At 29.5% G+C, this 25159-nt stretch overlaps 2 protein-coding genes across 2 annotated transcripts in view; one reads left to right on the top strand and one right to left on the bottom strand.

Annotated features, from left to right (window-relative positions):
* Positions 1-56: 56 nt before the first annotated feature.
* On the top strand, positions 57-2574 carry COX7B (Cytochrome c oxidase subunit 7B). The gene is made up of 3 exons (XM_075371009.1): positions 57-213; positions 1111-1289; positions 2354-2574. Exons 1-3 carry the CDS (start codon positions 162-164, stop codon positions 2414-2416), a joined length of 294 nt encoding a protein of 97 aa, XP_075227124.1. The 5' UTR covers positions 57-161; the 3' UTR covers positions 2417-2574.
* A 5671-nt stretch (positions 2575-8245) lies between these two features.
* Positions 8246-25159, bottom strand: part of Sec3 (exocyst complex component Sec3) — a 68694-nt gene continuing 51780 nt past the window's right edge. The window contains exons 11-16 of the mRNA XM_075370580.1: positions 20866-21053; positions 18250-18460; positions 14608-14761; positions 12771-12916; positions 11612-11806; positions 8246-8513 (exon numbers count right to left, since the gene is read on the bottom strand). Of these exons, the coding sequence (XP_075226695.1) occupies positions 8361-8513; positions 11612-11806; positions 12771-12916; positions 14608-14761; positions 18250-18460; positions 20866-21053 (1047 nt within the window). The 3' untranslated portion in view covers positions 8246-8360. The remainder of the gene's footprint in view (positions 8514-11611; positions 11807-12770; positions 12917-14607; positions 14762-18249; positions 18461-20865; positions 21054-25159) is intronic.

Here is a 25159-nt window from a genome sequence, read left to right as displayed (position 1 = left end):
AGGTGAAATATACCCTCCAAAAAAGTAGTTAAGGTTCTTGAAATTTTGATTACCAAAACTCACAAAATCAAGTTAGCCTTAATTTTCGACCTCGTCGGATAAGTGTGTGGTAATTTTCTGCTGGGATTGGTAGTGTAATAATTTAGTTTTCATATTTCGTAATGCTTTCCAACGCTATTAGACCGATTTGCAGAAATGTTCTTGCCAGAACAGGTGAGAAAATTTACTAATATTTTTATTTTTGATATTATTATTACGGAGTCTAGAAGTTAAATGTATACTTCTTGGAACCTTACAACAAAGGTCCTTCTCTTATAAAAGTTCTCTTTACATCCATAGCGGAAATAGTACTACATTAATGGTTTAAAATACAATTTTTTTTTTAAGTAACTTATTTTATCTAATTTCAGTTTTATCTGTAGGGAAATAACTATACTGGTTACAGTTTTTTGTTTATTGTACCTGAACTGAATTTTGTTATTAATGCAATTTTTAACAATGTCTCCTTACGAGTTAACCTCTAGAAACTGTTTTTAAAATATAGTTTATTTAAGTAAGAGTCCAATTTACTTCCGCCGATTTTTGTTTTTCTAATAAGTTATGTCAGTGATTTAGACGTTTTAAATATTTATTGCTTTAAATTTAAGCTATGTAGTAATCATGTTCGTTTGAACTGAAAAGGTAACATTGATCACTGGTTAAGTACTTAAGTGAAAAAAATTTCACACAAGTTAATTGCTGTTTACCTTATGTACACAAGATAAACAACAATATTAAAATACACTGCTCCGTTTTGTTAGGCGTAAGGTATGTTATGCACTGTTAAATTAAGTACTTGTATTTTTAACACAATTCTTATTTATAACTTAATATTTTGAATTGGAAGTATGTAGGTGTATCAGTCAATATCTTCTGATTTTTTTTTTAATGATTTAATTTACCCCAAGAAGGTTTTGTAGCATATGAGAAATTCCATGCCTGACCAGGATTCAAACATGGGACTTATACATTAAAGTCTAAAATATCCTGAGAAACGTTTGCAGCCTTCAGTTTTGGTCATATTAGTTACCCTATGTTTTTTTGTGGCAACTTAAAATTGTACTGTTTCAGGTTGTGTTAGAACAAGTTTTGCAAGAAATGCTCATGATCTCACACCTAAAGACAAACCATTGATGGATTTACTACCTATTCCAGAAGGTTCATGGGAAGAAGCATATAAAGCAAAACAAGCAAAATACAATATTCACCTGGCTGCTGGTGTTCTATTTTTTGCCTTTACCCTCGGTGTAGTAAGTAACATGTATTTTTTTTTATTGCAGTAGGATATTTTGTGAATTGCAGGAAAAATAGCATTTTCTTAATGTTTAAATATAATCTAGATTTATGTGGTCAGTCATAGCTTACATAAAGAGATGCTGGTCAGCATAAAGTAATAGTAAAAAGCACAAAGTTGAAGAGTAGATAAAATTTGAGGCATCAAAAGTAAATATGAAATGGATGGTCTTTCTGAAAATTAAAATATTCATTTTGAGTAAAATGAATATTTAACTTTTTGTAAAATGTATTTGTATGGTAAAATGATTAAACATTTCATGAAGTTCTGTTTACAAATCTCTTTAGTTATTGTTTGATTTATGGTTTTTATATTCATTGCAGATATGCCGTTTTGTAATACCCAACAAAGGTTTAAATGAAAGTCTGAGTTCTTATTTGGATAAGTTGACATAATCGATATAATTTGCTTTATTTTAGGTATAATTTACAGCACTTTGTCAAGATTTATGCCAAGCTCTGAATGTTATTAATTGCCATGCTAAAATTGAGTTGGAAGTTCATATTGTAATTTGTAAAAATGTCTCATGCATATTCTGTTTTAGTCTCATTTAGATTAAATGATAGTGATAATATAATCTGGGAATAGTTTTACTTTTTTTAGTTTTCATTTTAATGATTATTTGCCTATAATGAATTGTATTATTCAGTGTGTTTATATTCATTTTTTATTTGAAGTTATTTTTACAAATTATAAAAGTTATATTCAATTAAATTTATGTTATCTTTGTATAACAAAATCAACTAATTTCAGAAAAATTATTCGGTTTATAATACATTATAAGATAAAAAAATTATTTTTAGATATGAATATATGGAAGACACCACACATTTTCTATTTTTTATAAATTAAAAAATTTTGATTTTTGTGATACAGAAGATTTTATAATTATAAAATTATAGTTTTTCCTGTTAATGGTAATGGAATTTTACATCTTTACATATTTTTTATTATGTATATCAGATCTATTCATTTAACTTTACCTGTAGTCATTATTAATGCATTTTCATTTTTTACTAGGCTTATAAAGGTGGTTATCTCTTCTTGAATGCGTTATTACCTCCTCTACCTGAAAAGAAGTAAAACAAAGAAGTTGGGATTCTTAGTACAGCATCTTTGAAGATGATAATGTGATTAGTAATAACAAAATATGGATTCTATTTTATCCATTCATGTTAATAATTTATTATTTATGTAAATAGCTTATTTTATGTAAAAAAAATATAAATTTAAATTATAAATGATAGTTAATTTTTTATATCCTCCTTTAATGTATGTAACTAAAGTTGTATACAGCTCAATCATTTATATTTTGAAATTATTTGTTTAAAAAAACTTGTTTTTTTATCATATCTATGGTATGAATATGATGTTCAGTATTTTTATTATCACTTAATATCTATCTTAAATAATTTAATTTTCTAAAAATTTAGAAAATATTTTGATGCTACAGGATTGTTAACATTACAAGAAAAATTTGAAACTGTTATATTTAACTAATCAATCATTAAATCATTCCTCTGGATGTTTTTAGAGATTATAATATTTATTTGGAAATAATAATATTGAATGTTTAAAATAAAACTAACTACAATAAAAGTTATTACTTTCAAGGAACAGAATTTTACATAAACATTTTTTATAAATAATATTATAAACATGAAAATTTGTCAAAATATTGCTATAAACAATGATAACATTGCCGTAAAACATTCTTCTGATATCAAAATTAGTATATTAAAATTTTGATCTCATGTCTGTTTATATCAGTAGTTAAAATAAATATCATGTTGTAATGAAGATATTTATATTTTGTACTGCCTTTCATTTATTTAGCTTAATTTACATGTGAAGAATGAGATATTTTGGCAACTTTTACATTTTGATAAATAGAACTGTCCTGATATTGTTAGCCAAGAAGCACATAATGAAAACTAGATTTACCCATTTAATTTTAAAATGCTGCTGTATTTCTGAGTATTAAATGTTAGGTTGGGAAATCAAAAGATTCATTGATATATGAATATTTATATCAGTTCCAGCTGCATAAATATTTCTACTTTTTGTTTTTGATTTATATAGGTAGTGTGATGGCTGTTGCTTTGTTTAAAGTAAAACTAAAAAAGCCTTTTTTTCTTTTACAATTAAAAACTTGTCTATTTTTTACAATTTTTCTTTTGTACAAGAAAAAATCTTATTTAAAATCATTTATTTCATCATCCCTAATCAATTTTGTTTAAAAAAAATACTTATTTTAAACCGTTTGCAGTAGTAAGTTTTGTGCACATTTATTTTTAGAATTAAAAATAAATTAAAAAAATTTTTTTTATGAAAAATACTTCATGGTTCACAAAATTCTGAAGTTCATGGGCAGCAATTCTGAAGTTACTGTTTTGCTGTAATATTAATGCGTTTTTATCTATACTAGCCGTCTAGCCCTAGACCCTCTATGCATTTGTACCCTCATGTTTTTGAAGATATTAAGTTCATTAAAGAAAATAAATATTAGTGTGAAATATCAGCAGAGACTCTACTGCTCTCTGTGTTCTCTTCTCGTCTTCTTTTAATTTATAAATATTTATTATACAGTTCAATGTTTTCTGCTAGATTAGTGCTTTATTCAAAAATGGAAGCACATACTGCAAACAAACCAACACACTGGATGTATGTGAGAGCACATACAGCTTCTTTATGAGGTGTGCTTTTTTATTAGTAGATGCATAACACATTCAGCATGGCACTGTAAGCTGTGCCCAGCCAGCATGACAGGCTCTATTATTGGTTTGAATAAACACTTTTACACAGAAATTGCTATGTTATCATTGTGATCTCTACATATGCATAACCAATTTTTGTTTTTGAACAATACTTATAAATATTTCTTGTTGGCTTAAATTTCTGTGGGCTTGGAACATCACAAGGTGGGTGTCTTCCCCTACAGGGTTGGGATGTATAAATGTAGGGGGTGGTGTGGTGGCTGGTAACATCACAAGGTGGGTGTCTTCCCCTACAGGGTTGGGATGTATAAATGAAATATAATAATGTCACATACGAGGTATGTGACATTGATAGCAATCAGGTATTTAAAGAGTATCACTTCAGATCATTCCCATTATTATCTTTTTGTGGGACATGCACCAAACAAGGAATCCTCTGCATATTATTATTTTCTGAAAGAAGCAACATTAAGAGCAGCAGTATCTATTTACGGTCTGTCCTGAGCTTTTTTTTAATGTATTATCCTCGTCTCCCTTTCAAATTCCCACACAACCTCAATCTTTCCTTTTTGAATACAGTTACATCTTCTCTGTATTGCCTTATATTAATCATTTGTATTTGTCAAGACCTGATCATTACGTCCTTAGATATCAAAGGATCATCATGACTGAGTGGGTACCTCAGTTAATGACATGTTACTGTCTGTAACATCTTACAAATTCTACATATTCTTAAAATCAAAAGGTTTTGTTGAAGGTAACATGTTTCCAAGAATGATACAAATGCAAAAATGAATGTATACACTTCAGTATAAAATTTTTAGTACATATGAATGAGCTAATGGGATTTTTAAAAGCCTATATTTAACAAATAACTACTTTTTTTTACAAAATAATATCATTTGCCTCCTCTATGAATCATGAGACCTTGCCGTTGGTGAGGGGGCTTGAGTGTTCAGGGATACAGAGTAGCTGGACCGAAGGTGCAACCATATCGGAGAGGTATCTGTTGAGAGCCAGACTAAGGAATGATTCCTGAAAGAGGGCAGCAGCTCTTTCAGTAGTTGTTAGGGGCGTGAGTCACAATGACTTAAACGGCCGTATCAACATCACTCAGTTCTCTGAGTACTGCGCAGCTGAAAGCAATGGAAAACTACAGCTGCTTTTTTTCCAAGAAAATGTGGCTCTCTGCATTTTCACATAGTAATAATGGAGGCCCCTTCCTTGGTAAAATATTCCGGAGGTAAAATAGTCCCCCGTTCGGATCTCCGGGTGGGGACTACTAAGGAAGGGGTCACCAGAAAATTAAAAAATAACATTCTACGAGTCGGAGCGTGGAATGTTAGAAGCTTAAAAAAGGTTGGTAGGCTAGAAAATTTAAAAAGGGAAATGGATAGGGTGAATGTGGATATAGTAGGAATTAGTGAGGTTCGGTGGGAAGAGGAAGGCGACTTTTGGTCAGGTGATTTTAGAGTAATTAACTCAGCGTCAAATAATGGGCAGGCAGGAGTAGGTTTCGTGATGAACAAGAAGATAGGGAGGAGAGTGGAGTATTTCAAAACGCATAGCGATAGAATCATTGTAATAAGGATAAAATCAAAACCTAAACCGACAACGATTGTTAACGTTTATATGCCTACAAGCGCCCATGATGATGATGAGGTAGAGTGTGTATACGAAGAGATTGATGAAGCAATTAAACACGTAAAAGGAGATGAAAATTTAATAATAGTTGGAGATTGGAATGCAAGCATTGGAAAAGGCAAGGAAGGAAATATAGTGGGTGAATACGGGCTGGGCAAAAGGAATGAAAGAGGGGACCGACTTATAGAGTTTTGCACGAAGTATAATTTAGTAATTGCCAACACCCAATTTAAAAATCATAATAGAAGAATATACACTTGGAAAAAGCCAGGCGATACTGCAAGGTATCAGATAGATTATATCATGGTTAAGCAAAGATTTAGAAATCAACTCGTTGACTGCAAAACTTACCCTGGAGCAGACATTGATAGCGACCATAATTTGGTGATAATGAAATGTAGATTGGGGTTTAAAAACCTGAAGAAAAGTTGTCAGATGAATCGGTGGAATTTAGAGAAGCTTGAGGAAGAGGGGGTAAAGAAGATTTTTGAGGAGGACATCGCAAGAGGTCTGAGAAAAAAAAGATAAGGTAGAAAATGTAGAAGAAGAATGGGAGAATGTTAAAAAGGAAATTCTTAAATCAGCAGAAGCAAACTTAGGCGGAATAAAGAGAACTGGTAGAAAACCTTGGGTTTCAGACGATATATTGCAGCTGATGGATGAACGTAGAAAATATAAGAATGCTAATGATGAAGAAAGTAAAAGGAACTATCGGCAATTAAGAAATGCTATAAATAGGAAGTGCAAACTGGCGAAAGAAAAGTGGATTAAAGAAAAGTGTTCAGAAGTGGAAAGAGAAATGAACATTGGTAAAATAGACGGAGCATACAGGAAAGTTAAGGAAAATTTTGGGGTACATAAATTAAAATCTAATAATGTGTTAAACAAAGATGGTACACCAATATATAATACGAAGGGTAAAGTCGATAGATGGGTGGAATATATTGAAGAGTTATACGGAGGAAATGAATTAGAAAATGGTGTTATAGAGGAAGAAGAGGAAGTTGAGGAGGATGAAATGGGAGAAACAATACTGAGATCTGAATTTAAGAGAGCATTAAAAGATTTAAATGGCAGAAAGGCTCCTGGAATAGACGGAATACCTGTAGAATTACTGCGCAGTGCAGGTGAGGAAGCGATTGATAGATTATACAAACTGGTGTGTAATATTTATGAAAAAGGGGAATTTCCATCAGACTTCAAAAAAAGTGTTATAGTTATGATACCAAAGAAAGCAGGGGCAGATAAATGTGAAGAATATAGAACAATTAGTTTAACTAGTCATGCATCAAAAATCTTAACTAGAATTTTATACAGAAGAATTGAGAGGAGAGTGGAAGAAGTGTTAGGAGAAGACCAATTTGGTTTCAGAAAAAGTATAGGGACAAGGGAAGCAATTTTAGGCCTCAGATTAATAGTAGAAGGAAGATTAAAGAAAAACAAACCAACATACTTGGCGTTTATAGACCTAGAAAAGGCTTTCGATAACGTAGATTGGAATATAATGTTCAGCGTTTTAAAAAAATTAGGGTTCAAATACAGAGATAGAAGAACAATTGCTAACATGTACAGGAACCAAACAGCAACAATAACAATTGAAGAACATAAGAAAGAAGCCCTAATAAGAAAGGGAGTCCGACAAGGATGTTCCCTATCTCCGTTACTTTTTAATCTTTACATGGAACTAGCAGTTAATGATGTGAAAGAACAATTTAGATTCGGAGTAACAGTACAAGGTGAAAAGATAAAGATGCTACGATTTGCTGATGATATAGTAATTCTAGCCGAGAGTAAAAAGGATTTAGAAGAAACAATGAACGGCATAGATGAAGTCCTACGCAAGAACTATCGCATGAAAATAAACAAGAACAAAACAAAAGTAATGAAATGTAGTAGAAATAACAAAGATGGACCACTGAATGTGAAAATAGGAGGAGAAAAGATTATGGAGGTAGAAGAATTTTGTTATTTGGGAAGTAAAATTACTAAAGATGGACGAAGCAGGAGCGATATAAAATGCCGAATAGCACAAGCTAAACGAGCCTTCAGTAAGAAATATAATTTGTTTACATCAAAAATTAATTTAAATGTCAGGAAAAGATTTTTGAAAGTGTATGTTTGGAGTGTCGCTTTATATGGAAGTGAAGCTTGGACAATCGGAATATCTGAGAAGAAAAGAATAGAAGCTTTTGAAATGTGGTGCTATAGGAGAATGTTAAAAATCAGATGGGTGGATAAAGTGACAAATGAAGAGGTATTGCGGCAAATAGATGAAGAAAGAAGCATTTGGAAAAATATAGTTAAAAGAAGAGACAGACTTATAGGCCACATACTAAGGCATCCTGGAATAGTCGCTTTAATATTGGAAGGACAGGTAGAAGGGAAAAATTGTGTAGGCAGGCCACGTTTGGAGTATGTAAAACAAATTGTTGGGGATGTAGGATGTAGAGGGTATACTGAAATGAAACGACTAGCACTAGATAGGGAATCTTGGAGAGCTGCATCAAACCAGTCAAATGACTGAAGACAAAAAAAAAAAAAAAAAAAAAAAAAAAAAAAATATCATTTGATATATTGCTTTGATATATAATAAACAAATGGTATCTAAATATATTTACAAATAATATACATAGATGATGTAATAAAATTAAAACAAAAAATATTTCTTAATGTGATCTAGCAATTTCTGAGAAAAACTGAAGTATATCTTCAATAGAAAAATCTAACGTTATCATTGAACCGGGATAGCAACGCTGTACCAGTTCTTCAATATATTTATACTGTTGGATGAATTCTTCTTGCATTGCCCTCCAAACGACCTGTAACAAAAATAAATATGTAAGAAGTAGGGAAGCTATTCAAATAGATAAAGATAATAAAGCTTTGCATTAATTTCATGCTAAAAATCCTTTTTGTACTATAATTATAGATGTATAAAGATCTTCAAGCTGGAATATTCTTTGCAAGGTAATGAAGGTTATAATAATTATAATGTTAATCAACAACCAAATATGCTCATATATGTATATAAATGTTAAATGAAATGTAAACAGTCAAAACACACTATATAAATAAGTTAAACTTACCATATTAATTCCAAGAATTTATTTTTATGGGATTCGCATCTTCAGTTATTATTAAATTCTATAATTACATTAAAACATTTATTTATAATTTATTGATTGTCAAAATTATGTTTTTTGAAATTTATTATGGATGAATATGCAAATTATAGAATTTAATAACTAAAGATGTAGGATCCTTTGAAAATCAATTCTTTGAATTAATATGACAAGTTTTAACTATTTACTGTGTTTTAGTAGTTTAATATTAAATTGTATTAACACAGCAGCTGATATATTGATGAATAATTCAAATTTTCAAAATTAATACATATACATATTTAATAAAATATAAATCATCAAAACACAGTACCTAGAGGTAAGTTAAACTTACTGTATTACCCACATCTTCAGTTTGCATTTAATTCTATAATTATATTAAAATAAATTGTTTTTATAATTTTGAATTTGTCAAAAATGTTACTGTTTTATAAATTTCGAAGTTGTGGATAAACATGCATGCTGTCCAGTACTGAACAGCAGAATTTGCAGAATCCCATGAAAACTGATTTTTGGAATTAATATCGTTTATCTATTTGTTGTGTTTTGGTGGTTTAAATGTTAATGAATTATTTTCAAAAAAATATATTTCTTAAGCCGTTTAAAACTGCTTTTAAAAAAATATCTTGAGAGAAACTGTGATTCAGGTGACTGAAATAGAACAAAATAAAAAATCAACATATGAATGCCTTAAAACAGGTAATTAATTGACAGTTAAGCAATTAATTAACATTAAATTATGTAATCTGAAGTAAATTGGGATCCTTTCCATTATCTGTCTGCCAGTAAATTATTAAGGAAATATGCACTGAAATGTCTTATAATCAATATGTACCTTCTGCAAGGACGTAAAAATAACAGTTTCTTACACCTCTGTGAGCTAGTTATGACAATACTGAAAAACCAGGGTAGAATATAAAATACTGGTTAATTTGTTGCTTGCTAATCTAGCGTTCACATCTGTTCTGAGTTTTGAATTTTATTAATTTAGTTGAACCTATTAAAAATAAAGAGTATGCCATGAAGATGTTTTTTCAAAAACGTGGTATTTTTACAGAACCTGAGATAGTAAGTCATGGTTTTTTTTTAACTTAACTTTTTTTTCTATTAACCCTTTTCTCCTGCTGGTCACTATATTAACCACTCACTGGTAATCAATTTTTCAAATTCAAATTTCTCGAACCATTTAACATAGAAAAATATTTTTATATGGATTTAATCACAACGCTTTGAATTATGAGAAAATGCAATAAGCATAACAGCCGTGTATAGTGTAGATATTTCACAAGGGATCAAACACACAGTACTTTTTTTCACTGATGTCATTGTTTAAGTTGTCGTATTTTGGTATTTTTTTGTTTATTTGAGTCTTATATACATTAGCGGTTTGTTATCTTTTATGTAATTGCTATGCAAACATAAATTCAACAGAATAACGAGTGAACCTGACTTTTATGAAAGGAAGCAATAATTTTAAATTGTTTTTTTATACCACATTTGTGCGTACGCAACATAATCAAATATTAACAAAAAATTTTTAAACAATATAAATTATAACTCATTGTTAACATACCCTAATGTTTTCAGATTTTTTGGATAAAAAACAATTCAGTAATAGCAAGATAAACAAACCTTTACCGAAATCTCAATTTTGTTTAGTTACAATTTTCTGAAATGTAGTGGTTTTTTTTATAATATAATCAGTTTTTATCATATATAAATAAATTGTACGTCAAATTAACCAGAAAAGTCTATAGTTTATATAAATATTAAAAAACATAGGTCACTGATCATTAAAAATAAAAAAAATTGTAATTTTGTTTTTTATACCATATTTGTGCGCGCGCAACATAATCAAATATTAACAAAAATTAGTTTTTGTTGAACAATATAAATTAATAACGTATTGTTAACATACCCTAATTTTTCAGATTTTTTGGATGAAAAACAATTCAGTAATAGATAAACAAACATTTACTGAAATCTCGATTCACACGTGAAATAATGCGGGAGGTTAAGGGTTAAGTTAGAAATCCTATCTTGAACGTTTGCTGTTTTAAATATTAGTGTTGAAAATACAGACAGTTATGAGATACGTACTTGAGAGGTTCTAAATACTTCCAGAAAGTTTCATTTTTCATCAATTTCTGGTTCAAGAAATTAACAAGAGTTTTGTGAGCCAGGAGTCAAAAATCAACTACAATATTCCTGTTTACTAGTGTGTAATTCTATTCGTGAAATGTGTGGTAACAACCTATTAAGAAATAAATACAAATAGGCGATTCTGGAAATTGATGAAAGACTACTTTTACAACTTATGAATGATGTTGGTAGTTATTATCACCACAGTGGGGGAAGTATATGTCATGAAGCAAGGAAAATTTGTTTAGTTGGTACTGAGAACTAAACAGAAATGCAGTTATCAAAGAACGCATTCTTTGGGAATGACAATTATATTTGATGGATGGAAAGCAAAACCTTCAAAAACAGGTTATACCCATCAAAGCTGTTATATATTAATAAAACTTTGTTGACCCTGACTAGAGGGTACATGTGGCTCACAAAAAGCCCAGTGCAATACATTTAGGTCTATAATTATAATTGACTATCATTAGTACAAATTTATGTCATCAACAGCACAAAAAATAATTGTGTCCTACTGCTTCTTGAGTAAAGGTAAAATATTTATATTTACAATTAATTACTTATAGGTTAATTAAGATGTTAGTAGACGGATAACGAAAAACATCCATAATTGTTTTACAATATATAATTAATACAGTTTAATTACTGACTTGAAGTAAATTCTCTTCTTCACAAAGATGTTTTTCAACTTTTCTATACAAATGATCTAACCCTTTCTTAACTTCTCTACCAGGATACTCTTTTATTACTCTTCTTAGTTCTTGTTTACTAAATGCCATTTGATAACTTATCTCAGATTCCTTTACACCTTGAGAAACTTTATTTTGAACTCCTTCAAAAAATAGCTGAAAAAATAATACAGTACAGTATTTTGTTGTGAATAAAAATAAAAGTGACTTACACCAAAATAATCTGTTTCAACTGCATTCATACACAGTAATCAATCTACAATATAATTCAAACTTGCTGAAATTTTTAATAAGATTACTATAAAACTACAGGCTTGGTAAATAAATTATAAAGAACTCTCAATGTGATGATATTTTAAGCATATATCATCAATGACAATACCTGTTTTTTTTGTGTTTGTTATCTGTGACAGTTATTCAAATTCTTTATATTTTGTGATTTGTACCGTTGCAAAATTAATCTTGTTTGAAAAAGTAACAATTATGCAAAAGTTTATAGTTGAATAATTTCCTGAAGTACTCTTTACTGCATGAGGCACTTTTACACCTTGTGTAGTAAGACTGTAGGTTTAAAAAACCATTTTCTCATTAAAATGCATCATGTTCAAGGTGAAACAATAAATAAACCAAGAAAATGATAAAACTAAACTTACTGTACTGCTGAAGTTGTTTTTCAAGTTGCAATTACTCTTTGTTTCATAGATTTGTTGAAAAAGATAAGGAAAACTTATGTATTTAATCTGAAAATAAAACTTAGTTCACAGATTTCAACTAAGAAGTATAACCTATCAGAAACTTTTCTTAAATAACCAACTATAAATGGTTTTTCATTTTTTTTGCAAAAAATATTTATTGAAAAATAACAGAAACCAATAATTATTTTAGAAAATCTATTTAGTAGAGTTTATAATTCCAGTAAAAATTGAAAAAAAATAAAGTTGTTTTCTGTCCATATTTTGGATAGTATCTTACCGGTCTAACTTTTCATTGGCATACAATTGTATAAAAATCTAAAAAAAATATGAATTAGATCACAATCAATATTTCTGAAACACAATTTACATTAATAAAAATTATCACAGAGATAAAACCTAAAATTCAAAAATAAAGATTAACTTACATTTAACTTTTCTAATGGTCTTCCAAAATATCTAGTTACATATGCTTTAAGCGCTTCACTGTATTTCTGTTTTGCTTCTTTTCTCTGTTGATCCAATACTGCTATTTTTAATTGAGAAAGTAAAGCAAATAAGTGATGAAAGTTTTCTGTAAATAGAAAAATTAAACAAGTGTTAATATATAAATAAAATAAAAAACTAACATTGAAAAACCTTTAAAAACTTTTTCCTTTAAATTTTGATTTTTCTAATGATTCCAAATTAAAAACTTGTTAACCCTTAATTAAATAAATCTATTTTATTTTCAATATATATGAGGTGGCAAATACAATGCCCTATCTGAAAGCTAGCAATTTAAACAATGATAAGCAAGTAATCTTCAGCTTGATATAATATAAAAAGACATTGAAAAAACAACAAACCCTAAACAACCACAACACAGAAATGAAAAATATCATCTAATTGTCTCTAGACAATATAATTTTTCAGTATATTGTAATTGGTCTATAGGTTAAGAGTAAGACTTGCAAAAACTAAGCAAAAGAAAAATGTTTTTGAAACAGATGGATATTCATATATGGGGTGAGTGAGAAAACTAATGAGTCTGACTTTCTATTTACCAAAGTTTTTATTTTCTTCAAACAACAATGTTATTCCCTTCAAAGTAGTTTCCTTGTGCAGCTATACACCGGCAGAGCCGTTGTTCCCACTGATGGTAGCAGTGCTGGAAGGCTTCAACTGGTAGGGCTTTTAACTGGTCAGTCACAGTCTTTTGAATGTTCTCCAGAGTTCCAAAATGACTTCCTTTTAAGACATGTTTCAATTTTGGGAAAAGGAAAAAGTCACAAGGACTCAAATGAGGTGAATAGGGGGGGAGGGTTGAGGAAATGTAGGAATGTGATTTGAGGTCAAAAATTCCCTGATGGAAATTGCCGTGTGACATGGAGCATTGTCACGATGAAGCATCCACTTGTGTGCAATGTCTGGTCTCATGCAAATCACTCTTTCCTGAACCTTTCAATGACGCCTTTGTAAAACACTTGGTTGACAATTTGTCCTGGAGAAACAAATTCTTTATGCTACTGTCAAAAAAGCAAATCAGCATTGTTTTGATCTTTGATTTGCTCATTCGACATTTTTTCGGTCAAGGAGATGATGGAGTGTACCACTCTTCGCTTTGCCGCTTTGTTCCAGGATTGTACTCAAATAGCCCGGATTCACCTGTGATCACACGATTGAAGAATTCTTAGTCATTGTCAATCCTCTCAAGAAGATTAACTCACACGTTTCTTCAATTGTTCTTCTGTTCCGTTGTGAGGTTTTTCGGCACCAATTTCGCACAAACCTTTCACATGTCCAAATCGTCTGTCAAAATTTTATGTATGGTGAAAGTGTTTAAATTTAACTGTTCACTTTTTGTGAACAGTTTTTGTCAGACACGCTACTGAGCATGTGGAAGGGATGAACAAACCGGTCTGGCACAGACTGGTAGACACAGTGTTGCTAGATCGCTCGCAGCGTTACCAGTCTCATTACTTTTCTCACACACCTCTTATAATAAACTGTATGGCTAATACGTTATGGAGATATACTGAACACAATTTTTTCCCCAGTACTGTCTTTACTATTACACATTCACAATTAAGTACAACTTTATTCTTATGAGAATAAAATGATGTAAAATATCAGAGTCTAAAGTAATTTAATCACTAAAGTTTTAAAATTTTCTGTATTTCAAATTAGTAAACTCCAAATGTAGGAGAAGAAACTATTCTAAAAATTTTAAATTATATCCTGAAATATAATACAAAAATTATTTTCACTACAATACATAATTACCCATTTTAACAACTTCTTGTGGAGTTTTTGGATGTTCAGCAGCTATAATTGGTATTGCTTCAAACATTGCAGAAACTAGACGAGTGTACCACTTATCTAAATCAGCTCGCCGCTCAGTGTCTTTAAATATAAGTTCTGCTGTTTTTGCAAAATCCTACAACCATAAGATATGTTGTATTTTTAATAACTAATTAATAAAAAACATCACAATTGTAGTATTTTACATAATTACTAAAAATTAAATTAATTAAGCATTAATATACATGAAGTTCTTAAAACCATAGCAAATATTATATCCACTTCTGTAATAATCTCTAAGATTCAAGGCATGGTCAACCAATTGCTCTAAAATTACACTCTTGTGTTTTACTGCATCTGGATCATATCAGTAAATGGAACTTAAAATATGTACAAAGAAAAAAAGAAAAAACATTAATCATACTCTATTAAACAACACTGCAACCTCACTCATATGGTAACTGCATGCTGCTGACTTAGAGGTTAGAGTCACAGTAAAGAAAATCAGCTAACAAAAAAGGTGCAAAAAATAAATAAATGAAAATGGTAAACTACATAAAAGAGAAACCTTCCAGTAAACAAGAGTAGATTTATGTTCCATCATGATAGATTCAAATTTTATCAAGAACTATTTATAAAACAAGTAGAATGCTGATATATTAATATCACTTATGGAGATACGCTGAGCACTATTTTCTACCCCATACTGTTTTCCTATTACACACTCACAATCACAACTTCTTACCAGAGTAAAATGATGTAAAATTAAGTTAACATAGTTTTAAATAATCTAAGCACTAAAGTTTTAAAATTTTCTTCAACTTCAAGTTTGTGAAATCTAAATGTAGCAAAAGAAATCATTTAAATTCTTTAAAATTATATTCTACATGCCTTAAAATAATTCAAAAAATTATTTTCATTACAGTACGTAATTACCTATTTTAACAACTTCTTGTGTGGATTTTTTGGATATTAAGCAGAAACTAGTAGAGTATAATCAAATACAACAGTATATTTTACTCACTAAAGAAGGAATCAGGAAATCAATTCACTCCACATACCTTAAAAGCTTGGGATGGGGTGCTTGCCACTTTAAAATGGCAGTCAAAAAAAATCTTTCAAAAATGAAAATTTGGCCTAGTAATTTATAAGAGTTAATAAAATAAGCAAAAGTGAATACAGTTCCAAGATTAGAAACTTGAGAGGAGGTAATTAACTGAACATTTTCACTCAAAATTGTGGGATAATCTGCCCCATAAATTAATAAGTTAATTTTATTGTAATGGGAAGATTTGAATTTTAAATTGAAAAAGTAAATGCTTTACTTCTAAGACAGTTATTTTTAATTTATGCCAAATTTACTTAAGGATTCTTATGACTGACTTATTTTTATTTAGGTATTAAGGTTTCGAAAATATTGCGTAAGTGTTAAAATGAGTGAGATAATAAAGGAAAAAGTATGTAGCTTTTCTTCTAAAGGACAAAAAACTACCACTATTCAAACTTATCACTTAAGATGATTTATTATTTTAATTAATATGTTACCCGTTTTAATTTATATGTTTTGAACAATAAATATTAACTACTGTATTTTATCTACAATTATACAAATTAATATTTCTATATTTTCCTGAATAAAATGAAAATTTCTACTGGTGGTTACTTACTATATAATTATTAAGTATAAATTAATTAATGTTAATAAAATAGAGCTACATTAAATTATTTTACTGAATTTACTATTTTATTTAAATTTAAATATTCGCTAATAAATTATAAAACACTATCACCTATTCCTTCATTATAAAAAAATTTTGTTGATAAAACTAATTATACAATTTAATTTGTTTAAACAAAAAAAAACAATAAATACATTTGTAACATCACACAAATATCTCAAATATAAAGTTATAACAGGTAAATCATAAACTAAATTATATTAAATTCCAATAAAGCTCAATAATTAATTACTTGAACTAAAGTTAAAATTTCTCGCTTTACGCTATTTGTACCAGCCTTTCTTAAAGCTACATTATATAAACAAACTACATTATATAAGAAGCAACAGTGAGCAGTGAAAGTTGCTTTCTCTGGGATTAATGATGCTAATTCTAGTCGGTCCTTGAGATGAACAGAATGTCATCTGCATTTCTGTGATCTTAGCATGGTGATATGTAACTGTATATTTGGCATGAGACACAATGGGAAACCACCTTAGTCCTCAAATTTCTTAGTAAGGCAGGACAAGATGCTTATTATTATTATTGAGAATGGCTATGGCACTTACTGGTGGCTTATAATTAATGTCAAGACTCCCTATAATCATTACAATAGTGGCATCTGGCAATATGTTTATATATAGTGTACCTCTATATATATATATTACTTCTGTTCCCTGAAACATTTTCTTTTATATTCAGCTATTGTTTTAGATTTTCGATTTTCAGGTTACCTTAAACCAGGACTTGTAACTTTATATATATATTTCAACTGAATATTTCCATAAACAATTCTGGGGATGGATGAGTTTTCTTCCTTATCTGAAGGAATAGTACTTTGTTGCAGTATGTATTTAAGATCTACACAAAATCATTGTCCAGTCACTGGGGACTCATGTTTCCTATCCAGAGGCTGTACCAAATTCTAGTCTGAATCCAATGTAATCATTGGGTAACGCTGAGCCTCCTAATAGAACATAAGGTGGTGTAGGATGCAGTTTACCATCTAGCCCAGGACCCTAAAGTTATTATCTACTCGTAATTAATATAACACCCACTGTATAAACTAATTTTGTGACGATAAACATGCAACCTAAATTACAAAAAACTCTTTTAGATGACTAAACCAAATAAGCTTAATGATTCTGAGGGGAAATATCTTATGAAATTTATTACATGTGAAAAAAATGCCAGTTTTGACTAGGATTCAGATCCAAAACTTTTCAAATGAAAAGAAGAGATATTATATCACTCCTCAATGTTGATTACTTTAAAAAAAGTATATGAAAGTATAAAATAATAAATGTTTTAAGTAAAGACTGAGTACATGTTAAGTAAAAGACTGAGTAGTCTTACCTAAATGAAATCATATACAATTAAAAAAAAAAGATACAGTTGTTTAGGAAAATAATTTTTTACTTATAAATAAATAACTTTTTACTAGTGAAATAAAATAACAATTTTATTCTTTTTTTTTATAAATTCATATTAGACATTACAAATAATAATTTTTGATTAACTAAATAATCTTTTATGCTAAATAAAACCATTTTTCAACATTTTATAATTCATAACAGATTACAGTAAAAGGTAAGTATGGTATTAGTAGCAATTAGGAAACAAACAACATTTGAGTACAAGTTTTAGGAAAAAATTGCAGTATTATGCTCTAAAAATTTTATGTGAAAAAAAATTAACATTTACTCCTTTTTATTTATTTAGTCACATAAAAGACTTTTCCAATTAGCCCATTCCAAGTATTAAATCAAAATCGAGTAAAACAAAATCAATGTAATAAATTTTCAATACACTATCAACTGTTTGTGGTTGAACAACATAAAACACAAAGTAACCCTACTTTCTTTCAGACATAAAAATTAAAATAGAAAATACAATGAAAACATACCTCAAAATTAGCAACAAATGGTAAAATACCACATTTACTTTTTCTATTAACTCTTGTTTCTTGTATTGATTTAAGATGAGCTTGCATATATTTATCGTAATTTCTTTTAACTTGAACCAAAACAGAACCAAATGTTTTGCTGAGAAATGATCCTGTATCTTGGGCCGACATCACATGTTGGCTTAATCTAACCAGTGCATGCATACAGTAACTGTAAATAAAATTACACAATAAACAATAATGAAAAGTATACTATAATGAATTGAAGAGTAAATCTTTTATTATTAATTAAAAACATTCACCAACTGTTACTCTATCAGTTATTTAAAAAAAAAAAATGAGAAAAACTACAATTTAGTTTATTTATGAACAATCTAAAGAGTAACTGAAAAGGTGTAATTTAAAGAAAGGTGAATGATTTTAAATGCAAAGAGATGAAGTTTTTTATTTTTTCAAATAATGGAGTTTATGATGAAGCTTTTTCATGTAGTCTCATATATTTTTCCTACAATACTAATGTGAATATTATAATGTTCAACAAATTTGGAGCAATATGTGGAACAATAATGAATCTAAGAAACAATGCAAAGAATAAAAATGAGTCAAAATTGTATTAGAAAATAGGTGTGATAAGATGAATAATTTAATAATCTTACGGATCTAGAGTTCTGATAACTAAAACTGTGCTTTACGGAGACTATGACATTTTTTTCTAAAAGCATAAAATGGTATTTACATATTTGGATAGTCAGTGTAGAGTTTGACATTAACTCTGTTTAAAATAAAATTGAAATGCACAAAAAAAATAAATGAAGCATCTGAAAAGTATATTTGATGATAGAATTCTAAAGTAGCTCTTCTGTTTCATACCAGGAGGATAAGTCAAAGAGAATTTCAAAGGCAGGAAAGGTATATGATCTAGCTTTATTGGGGAAAAAAAAATAATAATAAAGTAAATTTTAAGATATCTCAATGTTGTTTGCTAACAGTGCCAAGTTGTCGGAAAAACAAAGACAGTTTATTTTGATTTGTCAGCCTAATTTATTTTTTGGGAGCACTTTTGAAGCCATTCCCTCATTAGCATTTCTAGAGCACAGTTGAAAAATAGCAGCGAGAGTCCACTGCCTTGGCACAGTCCTCATTTTATCCCAAATAGTTCCGAGAGCTCACCTCTGAATTTTACTTTTGACTTAGTGTTTGTAAGGGTCAGTTTCATCAATGTTTATTATATGTACCCCTAGGTGGCTTAGAATTTTTAGTAGGGAATCTCTGCATACACTTTCTTGAAATAACAAATGTTATCACCATGCCTCTGTTTCTTTTCCTGTTGTAATCCATTATTAGTTTGAGACTCATGATCTGGTCTGGAGCTTCTCCAGGGTCTGAAACCTCCCTGGTATTCTCCTACTTCTTTCTTGAGTTGTGAACCGATCTTGTTGAGGATGATTCTTGAAAGAATTTTTTATGTTGTGTCTAGGAGTGAGATTCCCCTGTAATTGTTAGGGTCTGTTTTATCCCCTTTTTTGTGTAGCAGATGGATGAGGGCTGTCGTCCAGTGTTCTGGTAGTTAGTTCTTTGATTCAGATGTTGACAAGCTGTTGATGAAGGACAATTTTTGCTGGTCTTCCTGCAAGTTTCAGATCTCTACAAAAGTCTAATCTTCTCTTGCTGCTTTGCAACTCTTCAACTCACCCAGTACTTGGTAGACTTCTTTTATTGTAGAAGGATTGATGTTTTCTGGTGGTGATGTTGTTGTTGGGGTGTTGATGTTGAAGTTTAGGAGTTTGTTGAAATATTTAGCTAGGATTTCTGTGTTGTCTTACTGTTGTGGAACAGTTTACTGTTTTCATTCTTTATTAGTAGGGTTGGGGACTTCTTACTTATGGAGCTGATTTTTTTAGGTTTTGCAGCAGTTTATTGAATTCTTCTTCTATTGACTTCAGTATGTTTTTATAGTGTTGTCTTTTTATTCTCCTTACGGTTCGTGTGGTTTCTTTTCTTTGCTTTACTAGATTTTGGAAGGATGTTTCTGATTTTTGGAATTGGTGATATAGGCATGCTTGATATCTTTTCTCCATTGTTTTGTCACATTCCCTGTTCCACCATTAATGTTTTTTATGGGATTTTATTGGAGCTAATTCTTCTGCAACTTGTTTAAGGTTGTTGACTAGAGTTTCGAGTTTACCTGCGATATTTTTTCGATTGCTTTTTGGTAATTTTCAATCTTGATCTTTTTGGGTAGAGTACATTTTTTTTTAGTTTTAGGCACTTTGTTTTGTGGCTTTCTTTTGGGGGTAAATTTAATTTTAATTTTGACTATATAATGATCTGGACCTGTGTCTACTTCTCAGAGGACTTTTATGTTGTAGATCTCCTTGTGGTGGTGTATATACATATATATTACATTTTAAAAGTTAAATCAATAACTGAAAGTACAGGATATAACAAAAATTTAATCATATGAACAGACTGTTGAGAAAAGAAAGGGATTTAAAAGTTCAACATACCATCAATGAGTGATGATGATAAAAAAGTAACATGAATAACTAAAAAAATACAGTTTGAAAAACTCATAAACTTGAAGAAGAAAGAAATATAAGCTGATATTTCACTCACATACTATCCATTTTTTCATGATAACCAATAAATTTAATTAATTCTGGTTCAATACAGCCAAATATTTCCGCCATCATTCTCCTAACATCTTCATTCATTTGTTTTTCAATTCTTTTCTGTGGTATCGCCACAGGTTCCAATTCTGATTTATTATCTAAGCCAATGTTGTCTAATGTTGTTTGTGTATTCTGGAACAAAATACCATATACTACATAATATCAAATCTATTTTATTGATTATAAATATTAATAAATGAACTGCCTAAAATTGCTATGTACCAAATGAAATCTTTCAGTCGTTAGGCTTACTTCCATAAAAAAAAGAAAAATTATATTGATTTTAACTATTATTAATAGAATATTTATAAAATCTGATTTAATAGAATAAATATTTAACTATTTTTTAAATATTGTTTATACTGATCAACTACCATTCTATGATAACATAAACAAATATTCATTTTTTTATTTATTAATGTAATCTACAATCAAATACAAGACTGAACATTAAACAAAAGACTCTTCAATGGTGAATTCTGTCTTATTTTATTACTGTTTAGGTTTATTAAAGTTTTTAATAAAATAAAATTTAATTACGTATTTTACTTCCACTATTGAAAATGTATTTAGTATTTGTTGCTATCAACATCAGTTCTGAACATATTAAAAAAAAATTAAAATACTTTATAATTTATCAATTATAAATTTGGCATAAAATCTTCTTCATTATACTAATTTCATATTAATAAATATCTTCATTTTATACAAACCAATAAGTTATAAAGTATTTTAATAATTGTTTTAATATGTTCATGACTGATAATAATGATAACCAATATTTCATAATAATGATAACAATGAAAACCAATAGTTTTTAAATTTTATTTTTTTGTGATTTTTATATTTGATAAAAACATATATTTTACGTAAAGAACAAAATTTGTTGGCGATATGCAAAGATATAAGTATGAAATGAGTTATGAGTCAGACATCTTTGTGAGCGAGTGCCTGGCACCCTGATATCAGTAACCGTCTTATCTTGCATTTTAAAATGATATACTAGTGCGCTAACTTGTGGGAATCACTACTGTCTTAATAATCAGAGTTTATTTGCCATTGTTTTTTGTGCAATTTTAGATGTCAATTTACTAAGGTGTCAAGTAATTGCAAAATATGTGATTAACCAGTTTGACATGTAACAGAATTTCATTAAATGATTGTAAATAGTGTTGCCACCTCACTTGTGTTAACATGACTGAGTTAAGATTATATTTTTACAGAAATCAGATCTGGTGCCATCTGTCTTGCACTACATTGAGACGAAAGAGTACGCAAACTGTGCTGGTGATGCAGAGGAACGGAAAGCCAATCTCTCTCAGGTTATCTTCATGCTAGAAGAAGCTAAAGAAGATAGATGATGAATGGAGAAAGAAATGAACACGCCCTTTGAATATTTGCAAGGTAAATGATCAAAAGAAACTTTTGGACAAACAAACTCAGCAGATAAGATGTTTTACAATATTGACTAAAAATCTTACGCAGGAGAATGCGGATTTTAAAAATAAAATCAAAGTATTGGAGGTTAAATTTAATGAAAACAATCAATGCTCAAAATCCAAGACCACTGAGATTCACAGGATGTTTGAAGCCAAAAAAGATGTATACAAAGTGGTAACAGACATTGTTGCTGCTTTGGGCATGGAAATCAAAAGAAATTCAATCTATGCTTGACACAAGATAGGGAAGAGGGTCAATTCCAATGCTCCAGCTGGGATCACTGCAAAACTTGTGAAACATGAGGACAAACAATGCATTTTGGACAGGCAATGAGAGAAACTTTAACGCTAACGACTTGGGGATGACGCAGCCAGCAGTTCCAATCTACATGAATGAGAGAGTCTCTGTCCAGGAAAGAGGAAGTTGTATGCGGCAGCTCAGCAGACTAAGATTGAGAATAAACATACCTACTTGAGGATTTGAAATGGAAAAAATTCTGATGCAGAAGGAACCCTCAGCTCCTGTGAAAGAGCTGATTACTACAATGGATGATTATCTAGCTTGTAAGCTTATTGTCAGTCTAACATGGAAACTGATAGTAAATGGATCTTAATTTAATTTACTTTTAAAAGCAGACATTTCTTTTCTACAATCTGAATGGCAGTAAATTTAAATAGTTAATTTCATTTGCTAATAATTTCTGAATTGACAATAATGAATTTTAATAATGCACCAGAATATAAATTGTCTAAGAGAAAACAATATTTCATTCTTGATTAATATTAATTCATTACATAAGTTGCCTGATGCAATCATAGTATTTGAAATATGTTTAAAATAATGTGAACTTAATAGATTTAATATAAATGGTAACTCTCAGCTTACTAAAAGCAATGAAAATTATCGATCAGGTGAAAGTTAGTTTTTGTGTGTAAACTGTATTCGGCTGTGGAAGAGCTGGTTGTTATGAATACAGATGTGATCACAGTCAATGTCTCCTTATCTCAAATTTTCTCTTTCTCTGTTATTGCTACCTAGAGATTACATTCCTTTGCGCTGACTAGTTTCCTTCCAGAATTAAATAATGTACTATTATGAGAATAATTTACAAGTTGTAGTCAATTTACATATTTGCATCTTAAAGATTCACCTCAGGCTTTAGAATGCCACATTATTATGGTTAGCTTTGTGTTGAACAAATTGATAAACACTCCAGACTGAGTATTTGGAAATATTCAAGCTGTTTGGATCACATGCACTTCAGGACAAAAGGAAATAGCTTTAGTTACAAACCGAGTTATTTCTGGGATGTAGTGATCTTGACACAAATATTCAAAATTTTAAAAATATGATATTCATTCCCTCTAGGTCAGATGATACTAAAGATGTACTAAAGAGAATCAATCATAAGATGTGAAAGATGAATTTAAGCATACTTGATTGGAAGTGCATTTATAGTCTAGACCAATCAGTGGTTCCCAAACTTTTCTGAGTTTTGTCACCCTTTCTGAGTCGCAGCACCCTTTTTCAATTAAAATTTTTCCATGGTGCCCTATCCTAAGTAAAAGTATGACTACTTAAAGTAAGAGATAAAAATAAATAAAAATTATGTTCTTCATTTATTACTTTATTAATGCTAAATTAGTAATTATAAATGTCTTGGTTCAATTAATTATGAAGCTTACAATATTTTGTTGCGCTCCTGAGAAAGGCTGCAGCTCCCATGGCACCATGGTGCACAATGTGAGAATTACTGGTCTAGATAGATATTGTCTTTCAGTTTGTTAGTATTTTTAAAAAATCATTAGAATTGGCTACAAAGATTAATCAGTTTGTTAAAAAACAAAATATGTTAAAAAATTGTGGAAGATGCAACAATCCAGTAATAAATTGTACAAAATAGATCTGATGATAAAAGGTTACAGATTTATTTTAAAACTTATAGTGAATCTCTAAAAAAGATATTGAAAGTAAAAAAAAAAAAAAGAGTTAAATTAAAGAGAAATTACAAACTTATTAAAAAAAATAAAAATAATGTAAAGAAACAATGGCAGACAATTAATAGTGTATTACAGAGGGGGCAAATAAATTAAGTTTCGATAGGGTAAGTTTATTAGATAATTCCTTGGGTTATTATACAGCAGTATTTCCCAACCAGAGGGTCATGAAATAAGCCTACAACTTTACACTTATACAATAATGAAATCATTTTATGAGAAAAAAAATCATTTATTAAGAACATCTTATTTACATTTATAAGTACACATGTAAAGAAAATAAATTAATGAGTTCGCTACATTTGTTTTTCATTTAAAAGTTTCTCCATATGTGGATCTATGTTAGAAAGACACAAAAGCAAATTGTTTTCAAGTAATAATAGACAATGCCTGTTTTTAGTTTTTTGTGCAACTATAGATGAAAAACCCTTTTCACAGAGGTAAGACATAATATTTTCAATTTTTCTGTGATTAAATTGCCATATTCATTCTGACGGGCAAACAAAAATGAATCTCAATTTTCAGATGTGAATTGTAGTTGTAACGTTTTATAACTGGCAGACATTTCGATGAGCTGGTCATGAATCTCAACATGAATCTAACTTAGCAGCAGCAACAATGTTTTCACTAAATGGATTCAGTATCCATCTCTTCAAGAAATCATTTTTATCTTTCGGGAAATACTCCACCAATTGAATTTTTAGCTTATGTAAATGAATCTTCATGCTATCTAAACTGTGGTGAATAATAGTGTCTTCTTCATACAAATTTTTCTCTTTATAATTGGAAGCGAGTGGAAAC

The sequence above is a fragment of the Lycorma delicatula genome, chromosome 7 (genome assembly GCF_047948215.1).
Source record: "Lycorma delicatula isolate Av1 chromosome 7, ASM4794821v1, whole genome shotgun sequence".
Classification (NCBI taxonomy): domain Eukaryota; kingdom Metazoa; phylum Arthropoda; class Insecta; order Hemiptera; family Fulgoridae; genus Lycorma; species Lycorma delicatula.
Note: the sequence above shows the minus strand (reverse complement) of the source record. Positions and strands in the feature narration are given on the sequence as shown.

Coding starts and splice junctions, on each gene's coding strand:
- COX7B (XM_075371009.1), top strand. CDS start 162: ATGCTTTCCAACGCTATTAGACCGATTTGCAGAAATGTTCTTGCCAGA. Junction 214..1,110: donor AAATGTTCTTGCCAGAACAG/GTGAGAAAATTT, acceptor GTACTGTTTCAG/GTTGTGTTAGAACAAGTTTT. Junction 1,290..2,353: donor TTGCCTTTACCCTCGGTGTA/GTAAGTAACATG, acceptor ATTTTTTACTAG/GCTTATAAAGGTGGTTATCT.